This window comes from Thalassophryne amazonica, chromosome 19, assembly GCF_902500255.1.
Source record: "Thalassophryne amazonica chromosome 19, fThaAma1.1, whole genome shotgun sequence".
NCBI classification, from domain to species: Eukaryota; Metazoa; Chordata; class Actinopteri; order Batrachoidiformes; family Batrachoididae; genus Thalassophryne; species Thalassophryne amazonica.
Window position 1 is genome coordinate 13,040,274 of NC_047121.1, and position 21,413 is coordinate 13,061,686.

The 21,413-nt window shown below is 46.0% G+C and overlaps 1 protein-coding gene across 1 annotated transcript; it reads right to left on the reverse strand.

Moving 5' to 3' along the window:
• Positions 1 to 2,629: 2,629 nt before the first annotated feature.
• On the reverse strand, positions 2,630 to 20,838 carry LOC117501066. The gene is given in 10 exon segments (XM_034159875.1): positions 2,630 to 4,352; positions 4,440 to 4,815; positions 4,818 to 5,154; positions 5,469 to 6,300; positions 6,388 to 6,763; positions 6,766 to 7,134; positions 10,248 to 10,572; positions 10,692 to 11,192; positions 19,523 to 19,803; positions 20,394 to 20,838. Coding segments are annotated over 10 exon segments (5,565 nt in total).
• Between the last annotated feature and the right edge of the window lie 575 nt (positions 20,839 to 21,413).

The following is a 21,413-nucleotide window of genomic DNA, read 5'->3' on the forward strand; positions in this document are numbered from 1 at the left end:
AAACGTGACCTTTTTTATTAATAGTTGTAATATTTTAACAGATTTTATCTTCAAACATGTTTTAGTCTTCAATTCACAGACTCATGTTGTCTGCTGCTTTTTGCTGCAGGTTCTTCTCTCAGTGATCAAGTCTATCAGACGCCACGAGAACTGTTCAGCAATCCTGGAGAAAATGTCAAACTGGAATGCTCGCACAGTATTCCGAGCTACAACCGGATCCTGTGGTACAGACAGACAAACACACAGCTGCAGCTTCTGGGTTACATGCTTGGAGACAGTGGATATCCTGAAACTGGAGTGGACGTGATGATGGATGGAAGTGCAGATACAGGCAAAACCTGCAATTTAACAATCAACAAACTCCACTTGAACAGCAGCGCTGTGTACTTTTGTGCTGCCAGTTTCCACAGTGCGACACATCTCTGCTCCTCAGTACAAAAACTGCACAATCACATCATTTTCTCATCACAGCTCCTTGCACCTGTATTAACCCAGAATAACCAACACCGTCCTTCCCCACTAATGCAGATCAGAGATTATAGTGGGAGGTTCCTCCTGTGGAACGATGCGGTTCGTAACCATCACCTGGTATAAATATAAATATATTACATCTGCTGCACTGTTGCTTCACAGAATCACTTTGATGCATATAAGTTTTTTAAAGTCATATTTTTATCCCCACAGGTCTTCCAGGGTGTGATACAGAATCCTGAAATCATCTCCAGTTTTGTGTCCCAATCTACAAAGATGAACTACAGCCACAAGAAAGATGCTGCTCAAAACCAGATGTACTGGTTCAGACAGCATCCTGGAGAAACCATGCAACTGGTGGTCTACACAGCTTTTGGTGGGGAACCAGAATATGACAAGACCTCTGAGAACAAATATTTTACCTTCACAGAGAACATGGAGAGCGGGGCTCTCACTGTGAAGAAGTTGGAGCTGGTGACAGCAGCATATATTCCTGTGCTGTCAGCAAACACAGTGAGACACACCAGCATCCAAACAAAAACTGCCCTGCAGGAGATCATTGGCTCTGAAGAGTCACATTTTGACGTTTACATCGTTCCTGTTCATGAAAGAACCGACTACACACAGGTGCTTTGGTACCACAAAACCACCCAGAGAACATTTTCAAACTCCTCGGCCACATAACCATATAAAAGGAGAGCAACTTACAGGTGGTTGTCCATGAATAAGGGCCCCTTCACTCATAACATGATTGAAGCCGACTAGCACACAAAGGAGGAGTTGGATGGCATTCGTAAAAAATCTGAGCCGCCTCAGATGCCTCGTGCAGCTGTCGTCATAACCATTTGTGCACATATGTGGCTTAAAGACAATGAATGCCCTGGACATGCTCAGCAGGTGTCGGCCAAATTCCAGTTGCCACACACGAAGGTCTAACACCGCTCGCTGGACACTTAGAAAAGGCGGGGCTATTCGCACTCCTCATATGAGAATAGACAGTAGGTGACCACATTCGACCTGTCTGTGAAAAGTTTCTAAGTGCAACACCTAGCAACACACATGTTTGTAACTGTGATGACACCCCCCCCCCCCCACACACACACACAAATGGACTGTGGAGTGTGTCGTCGCCCCCCCCCCACCAAAACACACACCATAAATCCAACATTGTCAGCTGTGGCCTGACCAGCTGGCCGCTGTGTGCTGCACCTCAGCTGGTGAACACACAGTGCACAATGCACATGAGTGTGTGAGTGCTCACGCCCTCATGAGGACCAGCCAGCGTCTGAGTGCATGGCACGGTGTGAAGGCGGCCCGGCCGGCTGATGCCACTTCCACCACGTAAATTGTAGTTTACATGACAGACAGAAAGAGTGGAAATTAAATAAAACAAATAAGGGTGAAGGTGTGAACTCATTCTTGTGTGATCGTGTCACGCAGCAAATTGCTTTTTTTGTTTTGATTGTTTAATCTTAACTGATTGTTATTTTAACGAGTGTTTTTTGTGGCTTGATTTGAGTATGGTGTAGAAGTTGTCTTTTGATGAAAAGACGAGCCGAAACTTCTCTCATTAAGACTCTTTGAGTCGAGTTTATTAACAGACTACCAACATGTCGCCGTAAGAATATATGGACTACAAACATGGCGTCGCGCGCCAACAGAAAGGCAGGCAAAAAAGAGCACGTCACCCGAACTCTTAAAGGGACCGCTCCTATTATATGAATCACATGGCACCTAACAGAATACTCATAAGAAAGTGAATTATGCCGTCAGTGTTGAGAGCACTACACATGCCCCCTCAGAATTCACTTTAACAGGACACCTGAACATAAAAAGAAAAGGAGAGAAAATAAATGTATCAACGGCGTGGGGGGCGAATCAAACGTCCAGTGCGGCTCCGCCGCATGGGAGAAGGCGGAACCGCCCCTTCAGTGGCTGTCTGCGGGGCTCCCCTGCGGCATGGTCGAGGGGCGGGGGGAAAAGGCAAAGGGGGTCTAGTCAGAGGCCGCCCTCGTTTCGGGGGTTGCGCCAACTCAACTGGCGTGGCCAGATCTAGGTGAGCTGGCTTAAGGCGGTCCACAGAAATACACTCCGGTTTGCCCCCAATGTCTACCACAAAGTGCTTGTTCCCAGGTTCCACGACACGGAAAGGGCCCTCTTAAGGCGGGCGGAGAGGTCCGTGGTGACCATCTGCTCGAATGAAAACATAGCCAGCAGAGTGTAGGCTACTGGGGACGTGAGAGTTCGGCAAACCGTGACAGGAAGTAGGAAGTGGAGCAAACACCCTGGCATTATCCAACAGGCTGGAGCGCTGGAATGTGGCTGACCAAGGGGCCGTGGTGTTAGGGACGAAATCCCCGGGGACCCGTAATGGCTGACCATAGACCAGCTCTGCGGAGGAGGCGCGAAGGTCTTCCTTCGGTGCTGTCCTGATGCCTAGCATGACCCATGGGAGTTTGTCAGACCAGAAACTGTCCTTCAGGCTAGCATGCAGGGAGGCTTTCATCGATCTGTGAAAACGTTCGCAGAGGCCATTACTCTGGGGGTGGTAGGCCGTGGTGCGGTGGAGTTTAACTCCCAAGCTACCTGCGACAGCGTTCCAAAGGTCAGAGGTAAATTGAACGCCCCGGTCTGAGGAAATGTCTGATGGGGTGCCAAAACGGCACACCCAGGTGCCAATAAATGCCCGTGCCACATCAGCCGATGTTATAGATGACAGTGGAACAGCCTCTGCCCACTGTGTGGTCCTGTCGACCATCGTGAGTAGATGAGTGTAACCCTGGGAGGGCGGAAGCGGGCCAATGAGGTCGATGTTGATGTGGTCGAAACGTCGTTCCGGCACTCGAAACTGTTCCAGTGGCGCTTTGGTGTGGCGGTGTACTTTGGCACGTTGGCACGCTACACAGGTGTTCGCCCAGTCTCTCACGTCCTTTTTGAGACCATGCCACACAAACTTGGCTGCCACCAGCCATTGTGAGGCCTTGGTTCCAGGGTGTGAGAGGCCATGGATGGCGTCAAAAACAGGTCGCCTCCACTTCGCAGGCACAACCGGCCTAGGAGAGCCCATGGAGACGTTGCAAAGCAGAGTGGTGCCAGCGTCGCCAAATGCCACATCCTGCAGCTGCAGCCCAGTAACGGATGAACGGCAAACTTGCACGTCCGGGTCTGTGGCCTGCTCTGCTGCCATGCTGTCATAATCAAGGCCAAGGTGGACCGCCCCCGCAACAGCGCGGGAGAGGCAATCTGCGACATGGTTGTGCTTTCCAGAAAGGTGTGCAATGTCCGTCGTGAACTCCGAAATGTAAGTCAGCTGTTGCTGTTGCCTGCCCGACCATGGCTGAGTGACTTTGGACACGGCGAAAGTCAGAGGCTTGTGGTCCACAAAAACGGTGAACTGGCGTCCCTCCAGCAGTGAACGAAAGTGTCGGATGGCGAGGTACACCCCAAGTAGCTCCCGATCGAAGGTGCTATACTTCCGTTCACTGGGACGCAACTGCCTGCTGAAAAAGGCGAGAGGCTGCCAGGCATTATCCACCCACTGCTCGTAAACCGCACCGACTGCATAATCTGAGGCGTCCGTGGTAAGTGCGATTGGAGCGGAGGAGGAGGGATGGGCCAACATGGCGGCTTTAGCCAGGGCTGTCTTAGCGTCCGCAAAAGCCTTGTCTCTTTCCGGGCTCCAGCCCACAGTGTGCTTAGGCTTGCCGCCTTTCAGAGCCTCATATAAGGGCCGCATGATTTGGGCGGCCCTGGGGAGAAAACGGTTGTAGAAGTTAACCATGCCTAGGAACTCCTGTAAGGCTTTGACAGTGAGTGGGCGTGGGAAAGTGGTGATGGCCTCCACTTTTGACGGAAGAGGAATGACCCCGTCCTTTGTGACTCTGTGCCCCAGAAAGTCTATGGTGGACAGGCCGAACTGGCACTTGGCTGAATTGATGATGAGCCCGTGCTCGGCAAGTCACTCGAACAGAGTGCGTATGTGCGAAAGGTGCTCTGAAGGTGATGAACTGGCCACCAGGATGTCGTCAAGGTACACAAACACGAAAGGCAGATCCCGTAGCACAAAGTCCATGAGCCGCTGGAAAGTTTAAGCAGCATTCTTGAGGCCAAACGGGGTGCGCAGGAACTCAAACAAACCAAACAGCGTGATCACAGCTGTTTTTGGGATGTCGAGAGGGTGTGCGGGCACTTGATGGTGTCCTCTGATCAGGTCCACTTTTGAAAAAATGACCTTACCAGCCAGGTGCGCTGAAAAATCCTGGATGTGCGGTACTGGATAGCGGTCAGGCGTTGTCGCGTCGTTGAGCCGTCGGTAGTCCCCGCAAGGGCGCCAGCCCCCCCCCCCGGCTTGGGGACGAGGTGCAGGGGGGAGGCCCAAGGACTGTTGGAGCGACGAATAATCCCCAGGCGCTCCATGGACTCGAACTCTGTCTTGGCCACGGCAAGCTTGTTCGGCTCGAGACGTCGAGCGCGGGCATATACAGGTGGGCCAGTGGTGTCAATGTGATGCTCGACACCGTGCTTGGCCGTGGAAGAGGAGAAAGTGGGCTGTGTGAGTGCTGGGAACTTGGCGAGCAGACGCTGGAAACTGTCCGTGACAGAGAGCAGGCTGGAGAAGTGCAGTGCATTGGAGTCGTTGAGGAAGCATGCATACGAACAGAAAGTTACGGCGTCGATCAAGCGCTGATTTTTAACATCCACCAACAGTCCATATCAATCAATCAATCAATTTTTTTATATAGCGCCAAATCACAACAAACAGTTGCCCCAAGGCGCTTTATATTGTAAGGCAAGGCCATACAATAATTATGTAAAACCCCAACGGTCAAAACGACCCCCTGTGAGCAAGCACTTGGCTACAGTAGGAAGGAAAAACTCCCTTTTAACAGGAAGAAACCTCCAGCAGAACCAGGCTCAGGGAGGGGCAGTCTTCTGCTGGGACTGGTTGGGGCTGAGGGAGAGAATCAGGAAAAAGACATCCACTTCGCAGGCACAACCGGCCTAGGAGAGCCCATGGAGACGTTGCAAAGCAGAGTGGTGCCAGCGTCGCCAAATGCCACATCCTGCAGCTGCAGCCCAGTAACGGATGAACGGCAAACTTGCACGTCCGGGTCTGTGGCCTGCTCTGCTGCCATGCTGTCATAATCAAGGCCAAGGTGGACCGCCCCCGCAACAGCGCGGGAGAGGCAATCTGCGACATGGTTGTGCTTTCCAGAAAGGTGTGCAATGTCCGTCGTGAACTCCGAAATGTAAGTCAGCTGTTGCTGTTGCCTGCCCGACCATGGCTGAGTGACTTTGGACACGGCGAAAGTCAGAGGCTTGTGGTCCACAAAAACGGTGAACTGGCGTCCCTCCAGCAGTGAACGAAAGTGTCGGATGGCGAGGTACACCCCAAGTAGCTCCCGATCGAAGGTGCTATACTTCCGTTCACTGGGACGCAACTGCCTGCTGAAAAAGGCGAGAGGCTGCCAGGCATTATCCACCCACTGCTCGTAAACCGCACCGACTGCATAATCTGAGGCGTCCGTGGTAAGTGCGATTGGAGCGGAGGAGGAGGGATGGGCCAACATGGCGGCTTTAGCCAGGGCTGTCTTAGCGTCCGCAAAAGCCTTGTCTCTTTCCGGGCTCCAGCCCACAGTGTGCTTAGGCTTGCCGCCTTTCAGAGCCTCATATAAGGGCCGCATGATTTGGGCGGCCCTGGGGAGAAAACGGTTGTAGAAGTTAACCATGCCTAGGAACTCCTGTAAGGCTTTGACAGTGAGTGGGCGTGGGAAAGTGGTGATGGCCTCCACTTTTGACGGAAGAGGAATGACCCCGTCCTTTGTGACTCTGTGCCCCAGAAAGTCTATGGTGGACAGGCCGAACTGGCACTTGGCTGAATTGATGATGAGCCCGTGCTCGGCAAGTCACTCGAACAGAGTGCGTATGTGCGAAAGGTGCTCTGAAGGTGATGAACTGGCCACCAGGATGTCGTCAAGGTACACAAACACGAAAGGCAGATCCCGTAGCACAAAGTCCATGAGCCGCTGGAAAGTTTAAGCAGCATTCTTGAGGCCAAACGGGGTGCGCAGGAACTCAAACAAACCAAACAGCGTGATCACAGCTGTTTTTGGGATGTCGAGAGGGTGTGCGGGCACTTGATGGTGTCCTCTGATCAGGTCCACTTTTGAAAAAATGACCTTACCAGCCAGGTGCGCTGAAAAATCCTGGATGTGCGGTACTGGATAGCGGTCAGGCGTTGTCGCGTCGTTGAGCCGTCGGTAGTCCCCGCAAGGGCGCCAGCCCCCCCCCCCGGCTTGGGGACGAGGTGCAGGGGGGAGGCCCAAGGACTGTTGGAGCGACGAATAATCCCCAGGCGCTCCATGGACTCGAACTCTGTCTTGGCCACGGCAAGCTTGTTCGGCTCGAGACGTCGAGCGCGGGCATATACAGGTGGGCCAGTGGTGTCAATGTGATGCTCGACACCGTGCTTGGCCGTGGAAGAGGAGAAAGTGGGCTGTGTGAGTGCTGGGAACTTGGCGAGCAGACGCTGGAAACTGTCCGTGACAGAGAGCAGGCTGGAGAAGTGCAGTGCATTGGAGTCGTTGAGGAAGCATGCATACGAACAGAAAGTTACGGCGTCGATCAAGCGCTGATTTTTAACATCCACCAACAGTCCATATCAATCAATCAATCAATTTTTTTATATAGCGCCAAATCACAACAAACAGTTGCCCCAAGGCGCTTTATATTGTAAGGCAAGGCCATACAATAATTATGTAAAACCCCAACGGTCAAAACGACCCCCTGTGAGCAAGCACTTGGCTACAGTAGGAAGGAAAAACTCCCTTTTAACAGGAAGAAACCTCCAGCAGAACCAGGCTCAGGGAGGGGCAGTCTTCTGCTGGGACTGGTTGGGGCTGAGGGAGAGAATCAGGAAAAAGACATGCTGTGGAGGGGAGCAGAGATCGATCACTAATGATTAAATGCAGAGTGGTGCATACAGAGCAAAAAGAGAAAGAAACAGTGCATCATGGGAACCCCCCAGCAGTCTACGTCTATAGCAGCATAACTAAGGGATGGTTCAGGGTCACCTGATCCAGCCCTAACTATAAGCTTTAGCAAAAAGGAAAGTTTTAAGCCTAATCTTAAAAGTAGAGAGGGTGTCTGTCTCCCTGATCTGAATTGGGAGCTGGTTCCACAGGAGAGGAGCCTGAAAGCTGAAGGCTCTGCCTCCCATTCTACTCTTACAAACCCTAGGAACTACAAGTAAGCCTGCAGTCTGAGAGCGAAGCGCTCTATTGGGGTGATATGGTACTACGAGGTCCCTAAGATAAGATGGGACCTGATTATTCAAAACCTTATAAGTAAGAAGAAGAATTTTAAATTCTATTCTAGAATTAACAGGAAGCCAATGAAGAGAGGCCAATATGGGTGAGATATGCTCTCTCCTTCTAGTCCCCGTCAGTACTCTAGCTGCAGCATTTTGAATTAACTGAAGGCTTTTTAGGGAACTTTTAGGACAACCTGATAATAATGAATTACAATAGTCCAGCCTAGAGGAAATAAATGCATGAATTAGTTTTTCAGCATCACTCTGAGACAAGACCTTTCTGATTTTAGAGATATTGCGTAAATGCAAAAAAGCAGCAACTTCAGTTTTATCTGAGTTTAAAAGCAGGAAATTAGAGGTCATCCATGTCTTTATGTCTGTAAGACAATCCTGCAGTTTAGCTAATTGGTGTGTGTCCTCTGGCTTCATGGATAGATAAAGCTGGGTATCATCTGCGTAACAATGAAAATTTAAGCAATACCGTCTAATAATACTGCCTAAGGGAAGCATGTATAAAGTGAATAAAATTGGTCCTAGCACAGAACCTTGTGGAACTCCATAATTAACTTTAGTCTGTGAAGAAGATTCCCCATTTACATGAACAAATTGTAATCTATTAGACAAATATGATTCAAACCACCGCAGCGCAGTGCCTTTAATACCTATGGCATGCTCTAATCTCTGTAATAAAATTTTATGGTCAACAGTATCAAAAGCAGCACTGAGGTCTAACAGAACAAGCACAGAGATGAGTCCACTGTCCGAGGCCATAAGAAGATCATTTGTAACCTTCACTAATGCTGTTTCTGTACTATGATGAATTCTAAAACCTGACTGAAACTCTTCAAATAGACCATTCCTCTGCAGATGATCAGTTAGCTGTTTTACAACTACCCTTTCAAGAATTTTTGAGAGAAAAGGAAGGTTGGAGATTGGCCTATAATTAGCTAAGATAGCTGGGTCAAGTGATGGCTTTTTAAGTAATGGTTTAATTACTGCCACCTTAAAAGCCTGTGGTACATAGCCAACTAACAAAGATAGATTGATCATATTTAAGATCGAAGCATTAAATAATGGTAGGGCTTCCTTGAGCAACCTGGTAGGAATGGGGTCTAATAAACATGTTGATGGTTTGGATGAAGTAACTAATGAAAATAACTCAGACAGAACAATCGGAGAGAAAGAGTCTAACCAAATACCGGCATCACTGAAAGCAGCCAAAGATAACGATACGTCTTTGGGATGGTTATGAGTAATTTTTTCTCTAATAGTTAAAATTTTGTTAGCAAAGAAAGTCATGAAGTCATTACTAGTTAAAGTTAATGGAATACTCAGCTCAATAGAGCTCTGACTCTTTGTCAGCCTGGCTACAGTGCTGAAAAGAAACCTGGGGTTGTTCTTATTTTCTTCAATTAGTGATGAGTAGAAAGATGTCCTAGCTTTACGGAGGGCTTTTTTATAGAGCAACAGAGTCTTTTTCCAGGCTAAGTGAAGATCTTCTAAATTAGTGAGACGCCATTTCCTCTCCAACGTACGGGTTATCTGCTTTAAGCTACGAGTTTGTGAGTTATACCACGGAGTCAGGCACTTCTGATTTAAAGCTCTCTTTTTCAGAGGAGCTACAGCATCCAAAGTTGTCTTCAATGAGGATGTAAAACTATTGACGAGATACTCTATCTCACTTACAGAGTTTAGGTAGCTACTCTGCACTGTGTTGGTATATGGCATTAGAGAACATAAAGAAGGAATCATATCCTTAAACCTAGTTACAGCGCTTTCTGAAAGACTTCTAGTGTAATGAAACTTATTCCCCACTGCTGGGTAGTCCATCAGAGTAAATGTAAATGTTATTAAGAAATGATCAGACAGAAGGGAGTTTTCAGGGAATACTGTTAAGTCTTCTATTTCCATACCATAAGTCAGAACAAGATCTAAGATATGATTAAAGTGGTGGGTGGACTCATTTACTTTTTGAGCAAAGCCAATAGAGTCTAATAATAGATTAAATGCAGTGTTGAGGCTGTCATTCTCAGCATCTGTGTGGATGTTAAAATCGCCCACTATAATTATCTTATCTGAGCTAAGCACTAAGTCAGACAAAAGGTCTGAAAATTCACAGAGAAACTCACAGTAACGACCAGGTGGACGATAGATAATAACAAATAAAACTGGTTTTTGGGACTTCCAATTTGGATGGACAAGACTAAGAGTCAAGCTTTCAAATGAATTAAAGCTCTGTCTGGGTTTTTGATTAATTAATAAGCTGGAATGGAAGATTGCTGCTAATCCTCTGCCCCGGCTCGTGCTACGAGCATTCTGACAGTTAGTGTGACTCGGGGGTGTTGACTCATTTAAACTAACATATTCATCCTGCTGTAACCAGGTTTCTGTAAGGCAGAATAAATCAATATGTTGATCAATTATTATATCATTTACCAACAGGGACTTAGAAGAGAGAGATATGCACACAAAAAGTCTGACCCTAAGAGGGGAACGGCTACTTTGGCAGTCACAAAGTCCCAGCTAAAGCGTTGGCCCCCAAAACACAGTTCAACATGCCTTGTGCCGTACGTACGGATGGGGCTACCATTGGCGGCTTCCATGGGGGGGCCGTGGGTGTCAGCTACCACGTCCACCTGTGAAGCAGGCAGTAGACTCCGCTGTGCCCCTGTGTCGCAGAGGAAACGTCGGCCAGAGACGGAGTCATGGATGAAGAGCAGCCTGCCGGCATGGCCGACGCTCACGGCCACTAGTGAGCGCCGGCCGTGGCGTTTCCCACTCCACTGAAGCTGCATGGAGAACGGCATAGTTTTGCCTTGGGGCCAAACCTGGCGTGGTAGAAGCACACACCTGAAGACCGCTGCCGACGCGGGGCTGCTGCTGCGATGAGCATATGATCATCCTGTACCTCTGATACAACACCAGCAGGGAGAAGGGCGGCTGCGCAGGGTTGCTGACTCGCCAGGAAACACTTGTCAGCCTCAGCAGCCAGTGCTCTGCAATCAGTGCTGGCGGTGTTGGCCAAAGCAGCTCTCACATGAGCAGGCAGTTGGCGTAGGAAAAGGTGGAGGAAAAGGAAATCTGGCTTGTTGTCGCCAAGCAGGTCAAGCATTCTGTCCATTAGCTCTGAAGGCTTGCTGTCACCGAGCCCTTGAAGACCGAAAAGCCTATTGGCCCTCTCAGCGTCAGACAGTTCGAATGTTCGAAGTAAGTATTCTTTCAGAGTTTCATACTTGTCCGTCAGAGGAGGACTTTTAAGAAGGCTCACCACTCTTGATGCCGTAGAACTTCCGAGGGCAGATACTACGTAGTAGTATTTAGTTTCGTCAGTGGAGATCTGACGCAAGGCAAACTGTGCTTCAGTCTGAGCAAACCAGGCCGAAGCAGAAGATTCCCAGAATTCGGGGAGCTTGAGAGACAGCGTTGGCAGTCATGACGATCTGGATACGTCCAGCAGACAAACGTCGGGGTCACCAGTGTAGAAGTTGTCTTTTGATGAAAAGACGAGCCGAAACTTCTCTCATTAAGACTCTTTGAGTCGAGTTTATTAACAGACTACCAACATGTCGCCGTAAGAATATATGGACTACAAACATGGCGTCGCGCGCCAACAGAAAGGCAGGCAAAAAAGAGCACGTCACCCGAACTCTTAAAGGGACCGCTCCTATTATATGAATCACATGGCACCTAACAGAGAATACTCATAAGAAAGTGAATTATGCCGTCAGTGTTGAGAGCACTACAATGGACTTTTAATTAGGGATTGTAATTGACTCAGCTGGGACTGATTCAGCTGCACGACGACACTGTGCTGATTGGGGGAGACGCACAAGTGTGCAAGATAAGAAAGGATGCAGTAGAAGGGGCGGGAGAAAAAAAACATAGAGGGTCAGTGAGCTGGCAGCAGCAGCAGGCTTAATTTGGAGGAAACAGGAGCTTGGCGTGGGCATGTGGCCAGAGGAGAAAGACGGTGACAGCACACTACCTGGGCTGATGACTGGCGCGTGGTGAGGACAGGAGGTCCGGGAGTTGGGCCGCGACAGCACTGAGGACCGCGGGAGTGCTGAGATACAGCGAGTGCTGGATACAACGTCTAACTACAGCTAAGTGAAGGAAAGAAATTAAGCCACCTCCTCCTTCTGTGTGTGTGGGTTTTTCCTCATGGTTTGTGTGGTGCTGACACGATCTCCCTCCTTTACAGCGTAGCTGGGCGCTGGAGGAGCGGCAGAGAGAAAGCTGTAGAGTGAGCTGGTACGGAGGCCCTGACAGGAATAACGTGGTGCCTACAAACACTTGTCAGGATATTCATGGCCTAGATACCCTTTTCATAAAAACTTACAAAGACAGCTTAACAGTGCCGATCACCAGACTTGTAAATCAATCCATAGTGGAAAACAAAAACTAAACTGACTGAGGCCATGGGCAAAGTGGCAGTGTGGCTATTAGAGTCAAGTTTAACCTTAAACATAAAGAAAACATCCACTATGTATTTTTACAGCAAATCAAAAAAGTGTAACTTTCTTAATTTGTATCTAATCGGGGAACAGATTGAAAATGTAACAGAATATAAATACCTAGGCGTTATCTTAGATCCTTCGCTTACTTTTAAAAAACATGTAAAACAAATGTCACAGACTTAAATTTAATATAGCAACTTTTAAATGTATCAGGAACTCCCATTTTAACGTAATGATCATGTCTAGATTCTTACTGTATCACTGGTCACAAAGAAATAAAACCACTTTGAAGTTGATAGAATTCATTCACAAACAAGCCTTAAAAATCTTGGACTGGAGAACAGGGCAGCACCATCACTGCCATGTTCTGGATAAATATAGATTGTTGAATTTTGAAAATATTCAAAGAATGGCTAGTGTCCGATTAGTGCATAGAATTTTACATAACTCTGCACCTGCTCCTCTGCAGAACTTTGTCCAACATCTGAAGTGACAAACAGAAGTACACGCTCCACTACCAGGGGGCAGTGTTGTTGTTGTTGTTCATTCGGTTGCTCCCGGGTTTGTTCGGGGTTGCCACAGCGTATACAGCCCGATCCGCAATGGCACAAGGATGCCCTTCCTGACACAACTCCAGTTTCACGTGGAGAAACACACACAGTAATTTAAGCTGTGTTGTAAATACTAGTAGAAATGAAATTGATTAGTATTATGTAGAGAAGGGTGAATTGTTTTGTGGTAGATGAATATATGTGATATGATCTGATTGTGACTGACTGTGATTATGCTCTGACTTTGCCTGTGAATGTGATTTATTGTGGCAGATGAATCTTAGAATATTGTGCAATTTCATTGTTAAACTAGAAGCACTCAGAGAGTGCAAACCTCCGCCAAGGCCATGGGGTCACTGACGCCATAACATCTACACGCTGTGGAATCATTGAACCTAAAAAAGTCTAACGATATTTGCTGAGTAGTAAAAAAAAAAGTTTCATCTGCTGTGACTGATAGCATGTATCCTTAGCGCTTGGCATCACAGTTTATTGCAACTTGCACCTTTCCCAGAAGCTACTGTCATCTGAGCACTGATATTGATATTGCATGTGCTTATAGACAAAAACAAATAAGTGACAAAATTCAATGTATTATTCAACTAAACTGCAAATAATTTTTTAACATTTATGAAATACTTCTCTAAACAAGGCCATAGGGTCACTGACCCTAAAGAGATTCCCTCCTTGGCACAGTGATCTATTCAACAATTCAGTGTTACAACCAAAACTATGATACATACACTTTTCTTTCCTTTATATTTGACATCATTGACCATGAAAACATACCACTAGAACTTGGAATCACTTTTATGTCTTTATTAGTTCAAAAGTTATTGTATAAAAACAATTGTTTGGTAATGCGGTTTTCTTCTGGATCTAGCTCCATAACATCTGAGACTACATCAAATCTGATGACACCTTACTGAATCAGTTATAGGGAACAGAGTCACAGAATGAATATAATAATGTTTTGGAATATTTAAAATGATCGCTTGTGGATAATTTTACCTTGGGCACCACTTATTTCAAAGTATAAGTACTTTTAGTTTAAGCATTCATTAATTGATTAGTGTCAATTTAATTAATCAGTCTCAGTTTCTAAAGGATAAGCTCCGCAGGTCAGATCCGACACCCTCTGTAAAACCATACAAAAATCACAGACAACTTCACACATTTAAGATATTTATTTAACCCTGGCAGGAGTTAAATAACAGGACATATCACAGTGTAAGTAAGTAAATTTTATTTATATAGCACCTTTCACAGACAAGAGCCACAAGGTGCTTCACAACATAAAAGCAGAGTACACCACACAAAACATCAGACAATGGCCGAGACATAAAAACATAAAACATAACATAGGATCACAGAGCAGCCTAAAAGCTAAGCAAACGCTTGAGTAAAAAAGAAAGTCTTAAGTTGGCTTTTAAAAGTATCGACAGAGTCCAGTGAGCGCAGAGAGAGCGGGAGACCATTCCAAAGCCTGGGAGCAACAGCCTGGAAGGATCGCTCTCCTCTGGTTGCAAAATGGGTGCGAGGAACCATCAACAGATTTTGGTCCACAGACCTCAAAGCCCTGGCAGGGGCATAAGGCTGGATGAGGTCACAGAAATAGGGAGGCGCCTGGCCATGTAGAGCTCTAAAAGTTAAAACCAAAATTTTAAAATTGATCCTGAAGGACACTGGCAGCCATTGACGCTCCTTTAAAATTGGGGAAATATGAGTCCTTCTGTTAGCTTGTGTCAGAATTCTTGCTGCAGAGTTCTGTACCAACTGCAGTCGACGCAACTCCTTCTTGTTTAGACATGAAAACAGTGATCAATTTATTGATGATGACCTTCAATGAGCAATGATTATATGATGTTCAGATAATTTGGTTTCGTAGCGGGAGTTTTAGGAGTAAGATTCATCCTAATTTAACAGGTAATTTACTATGGTATTAGTAACCTGAGAGAAGATTAATGATTTTGAATAGAGTTAAATAAAGCCACTCTGTTTATCTGACAACATAGCCTTACTTTGCGCAGTGCAGCGGGTCTCCGTGAGGTCTGATGCTGGAATTGTCTGGTTCAGTCGACGCCCTGTCCGCCACACAGCTTCGTCAGGGACCTTGACAAAGAGGCTCTGCTGGTCCGACCCGCTCGGTCTCGACAGTGGCGGGGATGATTTCTGTTATTGTGCTGTGGTTTCGCGGCGGCAGTTCAAGTCGCTGTTGAACGTCTCAGCTGACCGGGATGTTTTTCTCTGCAGCGCTCTGGATTCTGGCTTGTCAGAATAAAGGTTTGAGCATCTTTATTCTCTATCAAAAATCAAAAATTCGTCTTTCGTCGTCGTCTTTTGGAAGCTTGGTCAAATCAGAATTCAATGCAAAAATAGCTGACTTTAGAAGAAAAATGTTCGTGAAAGGAATTTGGAGTTTGAAGAAGAAAAAGGTTTTAATTTGAAAATTCAAAAAAGGAAGTTAAATGTGCACGTTTAACTTGACATAGGTTGCAAAAGTTATCTGTCGGAAAAATAAATTCTTGTCGGTACGCCAAACAAGAATGAGTCTTAAGTAGCACGTGGCTTTAAACAAGGGGTCATAAATCTTACTATTGCCGGCTAGGCGCGTCTTTAGACTCAAGAAAAGCAGCAAGATGCAGAAAAGTGAAGAGGAAAAGAGCGAAGAGCGGAAAGTGTAAGAGTGAAAAGTGTAATGTCGCGTTCACACCGGGCGCGACGCGAGCAACTTGCAGCCACAGGTTGCCATGTAATCCCTATGTAAGGATGCGTTTTGGCGTCAAACCGCGCAGCGCGACGCGATGGAGGCGAGTGAAGCGATGCGAGTGAAGCGATTTTGAGCGTTTTGCGCGTGATATTGCATCGCCTCACGTCGCGCTGCCCTCCTCCCCAAGTTCAAAAATCTGAACTTTTTCGTCTCGTCGCGCTGCGATGACCAATCAGGGACTGAATATGTAGTGACGTGGAGATGTCTGGAGTTTGAAGATGTTGAGTTTTTGGTGCGAACAGCAGCACCACAGCAGCGGGGAGCTGAGTTTCTTTTTATTTTTATTTTACGTGCGCGCGTGAATCGTCCTGGAGATTATTTTACTTAACTACACACCTGTATAAAGCAAATGGTGACTGGTTTCTAAACACAATTATGACAGAGTTTTTGGAGCGAGCAGCAGCCCTACTTGCAGCAGCGGGGAGCGGAGCTTTTTCCTTGTCTTTTTTTTTTACGTGCGCGTGCAAGCGAATCGTCTGTAGAGAATATTTTATTAATTAACTACACAAATGTATAATAAAACAAATGGTGACTGGTTTCTAAACACAATTATGACAGAGATTTTTGGGGGAAGAGCCAGCTGCAGCAAGCAGCGGAGTTTTTTTTTTTTTTTATTGTTTACATGTGCGCGCGCGAACGGGACAGTTGATCCTCAAACTGGGTCCCGCAGAGGTGGAAGGGCCGCTGAAAGCGGCCGTCACCCAGACACAGCTCCTGCAGCAAATAATGATACTCTCTCCGTGTGATCAAGGTCCGTCATTTTAGCTTGACTGACAACTGGAGCCGGCGAGCGGAATGGAAGCTCCTCCTATTTGATGACACACCGGGGCGAATTTTCGCAGCGAAAGTCCACCCAAGCAGAGCGACACACCGGGCGAAGGAGGCGCGTCCGTCGCCTGGCGACCCACGCAAATTTGTAGCGTCTGATCGTGCCCGGTGTGAACGCGGCTTAAGAGAGCGAATTCCCGGGCGCGAGCTATTTTAAAGGTTTAACAAGCTCCACCCCCAAGAATTCTGGGTAACATAGTTTCTGGAGTTTCCTTTGTCTAGTTTTATATATAAATCAACGTGGATCAAGCATTCCGCTTTGAAACCAAATCAAGTCCTGTAGAATAATTCTTGTAACTGGTTTACCTGGAATTACATACTACACACACACACACACACACACACACACACACACACACACACACACACACACACACACACACACACACACACACACACACACACACACACACATATACATACAACCCCTGGCAAAAATGATGGAATCACCGGCCTCAGAGGATGTTCATTCAGTTGTTTAATTTTGTAGAAAAAAAGCAGATCACAGACATGACACAAAACTAAAGTAATTTCAAATGGCAACTTTCTGGCTTTAAGAAACACTATAAGAAATTAAGGAAAAAAGATTGTGGCAGTCAGTAATGGTTACTTTTTTAGACCAAGCAGAGGAAAAAAACATGGAATCACTCAATTCTGAGGAAAAAATTATGGAATCACCCTGTAAATTTTCATCACCCAAATTAACACCTGCATCAAATCAGATCTGCTCATTGACATTGACCCTATGCCATGACATTGACCCTATGTGTCTTTTTGCAAGGAATGTTTTTGCAGTTTTTGCTCTATGGCAAGATGCATTATCATCTTGAAAAATGATTTCATCATCCCCAAACATCCTTTCAATTGTCCAAAATATCAACATAAACGTGCATTTATTGATGATGTAATGACAGCCATCTCCCCAGTGCCTTTACCTGACATGCAGCCCCATATCATCAATGACTGTGGAAATTTACATGTTCTCTTCAGGCAGTCATCTTTATAAATCTCATTGGAAAGGCACCAAACAAAAGTTCCAGCATCATCACCTTGCCCAATGCAGATTCGAGATTCATCACTGAATATGACTTTCATCCAGTCATCCACAGTCCACAATTGCTTTTCCTTAGCCCACTGTAACCTTGTTTTTTTCTGTTTAGGTGTTAATGATGCCTTTCGTTTAGCTTTTCTGTATGTAAATCCCATTTCCTTTAGGCGGTTTCTTACAGTTCGGTCACAGACGTTGACTCCAGTTTCCTCCCATTCGTTCCTCATTTGTTTTGTTGTACATTTTTCGATTTTTGAGACATATTGCTTTAGGTTTTCTGTCTTGACGCTTTGTCTTCCTTGGTCTACCAGTATGTTTGCCTTTAACAACCTTCCCATGTTGTTTGTATTTGGTCCAGAGTTTAGACACAGCTGACTGTGAACAACCAACATCTTTTGCAACACTGCATGATGATTTACTCTCTTTTAAGAGTTTGATAATCCTCTCCTTTGTTTCAATTGACATCTCTCGTGTTGGAGCCATGATTCATGTCAGTCCACTTGGTGCAACAGCTCTCCAAGGTGTGTTCACTCCTTTTTAGATGCAGACTAACGAGCAGATCTGATATGATGCAGGTGTTAGTTTTGGGGATGAAAATTTACAGGGTGATTCCATAATTTTTTCCTCAGAATTGAGTGATTCCATATTTTTTTTCCTCTGCTTGGTCTAAAAAAGTAACCGTTACTGACTGCCACAATCTTTTTTTCTTGATTTCCTATAGTGTTTCTTAAAGCCAGAAAGTTGCCATTTGAAATGACTTTAGTTTTGTGTCATGTCTGTGATCTGCTTTTTTTCTACAAAATTAAACAACTGAATGAACATCCTCCGAGGCCGGTGATTCCATAATTTTTGCCAGGGGTTGTATGTATGTATATATATATATATATATATATATATATATATATATATATATATATATATATATATATATATATATATATATATATACAAGAACACACTAAGTAAACATTCCCCAATGAACAGAGCATAACACATCAAATATAAAACTTTCATGCATAAATAGAAAAGAGTGACATGTTTCCTTTTCTCTTTTTTTTTCTTTGTTCTTTTGCTACAACAATACAATGAAATTTCCTTTTTAAAATGTGGTTAGGACGATTGGAGTCTGCAGGAAGTCAATAACCTGTCCTTCCCAAATCGTCCCACAGGGGTCATTCTTGTTCCATGGTTAGATTTGGATTTATCTAGCAGAGGTGGATAAAACATAATACTGAGTCGATTTCAACCCAAGAAGCTTTGCCATAATCTGAGGATCACGGGCAATCAATCAGTGACCTGTTTTGTTTTGAGTCTAGTGTGAAAAACCTCTTTTTTAGGACTTTTGGTGAAGAAATTGTCTTTCTGTGGAGGTTTTTTTTATGTGAGAGGGGAGTTGAGTTGCATCTGGTTTGGGGTGCTGATAAGAATTCACAGCTCCATGTGGAATGCTCTTTGGGGTAATCTTAAATCCTGAATGTGGTGGGGGTTTGTTGACAGATCCAAGCTGTGCATGGCTTAGAGCGTCTCCTCTTTGACACCTGGAGATATACCAGGCCTTGTTGTATGGAGTTTATCTTTCTTTGAAAAAACTCAATGGCCTCATCTTAATGCAAACTTAAGATGTTGGCTGTTTGATCACAGCTTTCCACTACATTCCCCCACTCGATTCGACTTTGGGTCTCCAACGTTGAATCGCCAAGATGAGGAAGGCTGTGACGGTCGGTGGGTGATGTCTTCCACTGCCGGTGAGGCTGAGGAGGGTTAGTGTCAGACTAGCAGAGTGGCTTAGGGTGACACCTACATGCTAAAGTGGTCCGACTATGGTACCACATCCTACATTTGCCAAATTATTTACATTATTCATGGCATGTTTGGCTACTCCAAATTTAGTAGCTTGAACACCTGGTCAGCTTCGTGGTCTCGGTCTAAATTTGGGTTAGCTTCAATGTCTTCAGACGGTTCGGCCGCACATTTTCTTCGGGCTAGTCTGGCGAGGGTTCGAGAACACCTGGTTATACCGTTATGAAGGGTATTGGCGTATCTGCGCACCCATAGAGCTAAGCCGAGGGTAGTTAAGTAACTGACGATTATGGCTACAAACAACAGTGTGTCAGGAGTAGACCAAGCATACGATAGGGCTTGGTAGGTTTTGAGATCTTGATTTCGAATCTCTTTCAAAGTTTTATCTGTTGGGGCCACGTCGATGACTTGAGAACCCTCATACTGGATTTTCTCAAGAGTCTGTTGGTCTATTTCAATAGCGGTTTGGTTGTAAAAGTCAGACACTTCAATGGCTCCTTCATATTGGTCAGGATGCAGGTGATAGAGAGATACCTCACCAATACAGAGCAGGGCGTTTTCGGGTACTGTGACCCACAAGGTTTTTCGCGGAAGTTCGATACGAGTCGACGTGTCATGATGGTCATACACTAGTAGGGCTGATTTTTCGGGGGTGGTGACTAATCAGCGTTGTCCTACTATCTCTACCTGAGTGTGCGTGACTTGGCGGAACGGCGTGATGGTTGTTGGACAGTGATTTGTCCCAGTAAGTGTTTTGAGACCGCAGATGCCGGCAGCGTCATCTCGAATGAACAGTTTGCTGGGACATAAGTAATGAATGTCTTTTGTGACAGTGCACATTTTGAGATTCGGCACTAAGTATAGCTCAGGATTAGCGTCGTTGAAAGCCACTACTGGTGGTGTGTGGATCTTAATTGTCTCCTTGCCAGAGACCTACGTTCATGACACTTTTGAGCCTGTAGATGTTTTCAGTAGTAGACAATTGGTAAGTTAATTAGAAATGCCATTTCAAGATCCTCTGGATCTACGTAGATTGGGATTGAGCTTCCCAATGTGTACGTGAGGTGAGCTTGTAACGGCGTGACTAGACTATAAGTTACGGACTCGAGAAATTGGTGGACCAGGGTTAAAGGGACAATGTAGGGTGGAATCCTACCGACGGCGAGGCTGTCAATGAAAGATCCGATGTCCCTGGTCATGTCTGCCATGAGCATATTCAACATCTGTGTGTGTGCATAGTCTTCCTGCAACACTGACGTTAGTTGGTCAATTACGCCTATGGTCTTTTTGAGCACGTTGGTAAGGGTGTTAAGGATTACCATGGTGTCTCGTATGGTTTGTCCGATGGTCTCAAGACCTTCTCTCTGTACGTTAAGCTGAGCCTGTATTTCAGGGATTACCTCTTGGAGCTCGCTAACGTGTCTCTTCACCATTGATAGTGTGACGGTGTTAACTGCTGATAAGCCGAAACTGAAGAGGGATCCTACAGCTGAGGCTGCCATTAGCAGACCTCCAATGAACCTCTTCTCTCTTTTGTTGAGTCCACTCAGTTCTATTTGCGTTACCGTGAACTTCTCCATCTGGTGTAGCATGTGGACCATGTCTGCCTCAGCATGCTTCAGGACAGACTTGGTCCACCGGCTACCTGCCCAGGAGACCAGGTTCACTGTATGCTGGCGAAGTTGGCCCTGTACACTTCTGTGGGGTCAAGCCTGATGAACACCCTCTGTGTGTGCAGGCGACAGCTTATCAGTAAGCCGGGCTGGTCCTTCAGGACGATGCCCAATTCTGGTCCGAATTCAACCACGTCTGGGAAGCTGTTGGCGATGGTTGCGCTGAGGAGCAGCAGGGTCAAGAGCCAGGTCATCCTGGCAAACACAACAAACATGGTTAGAAATTTGTCTTAAAGTGGTCAGAGATTTTCTTTTGCTTTTCTGGCTTCTCGCACAGAGTTTAAGCTATCTGACTGATTCTTAAATAGTGTTAGGCTGTCACCTTTTTTTTCTTTTTGATGTTGAGGACGGACTTCACGTGGTGGTTCACCCCCACTACGGTGGTACTGGTGAGATCACCTTAGTTGTTTTATTTGTCCTGTTGGAAGTTAAAGTTATTTTCTCAATTTGTCTCGATCGGTGTGATTCGATTGTTTCCAACGCGGCAGGTGTCGATATTCCTT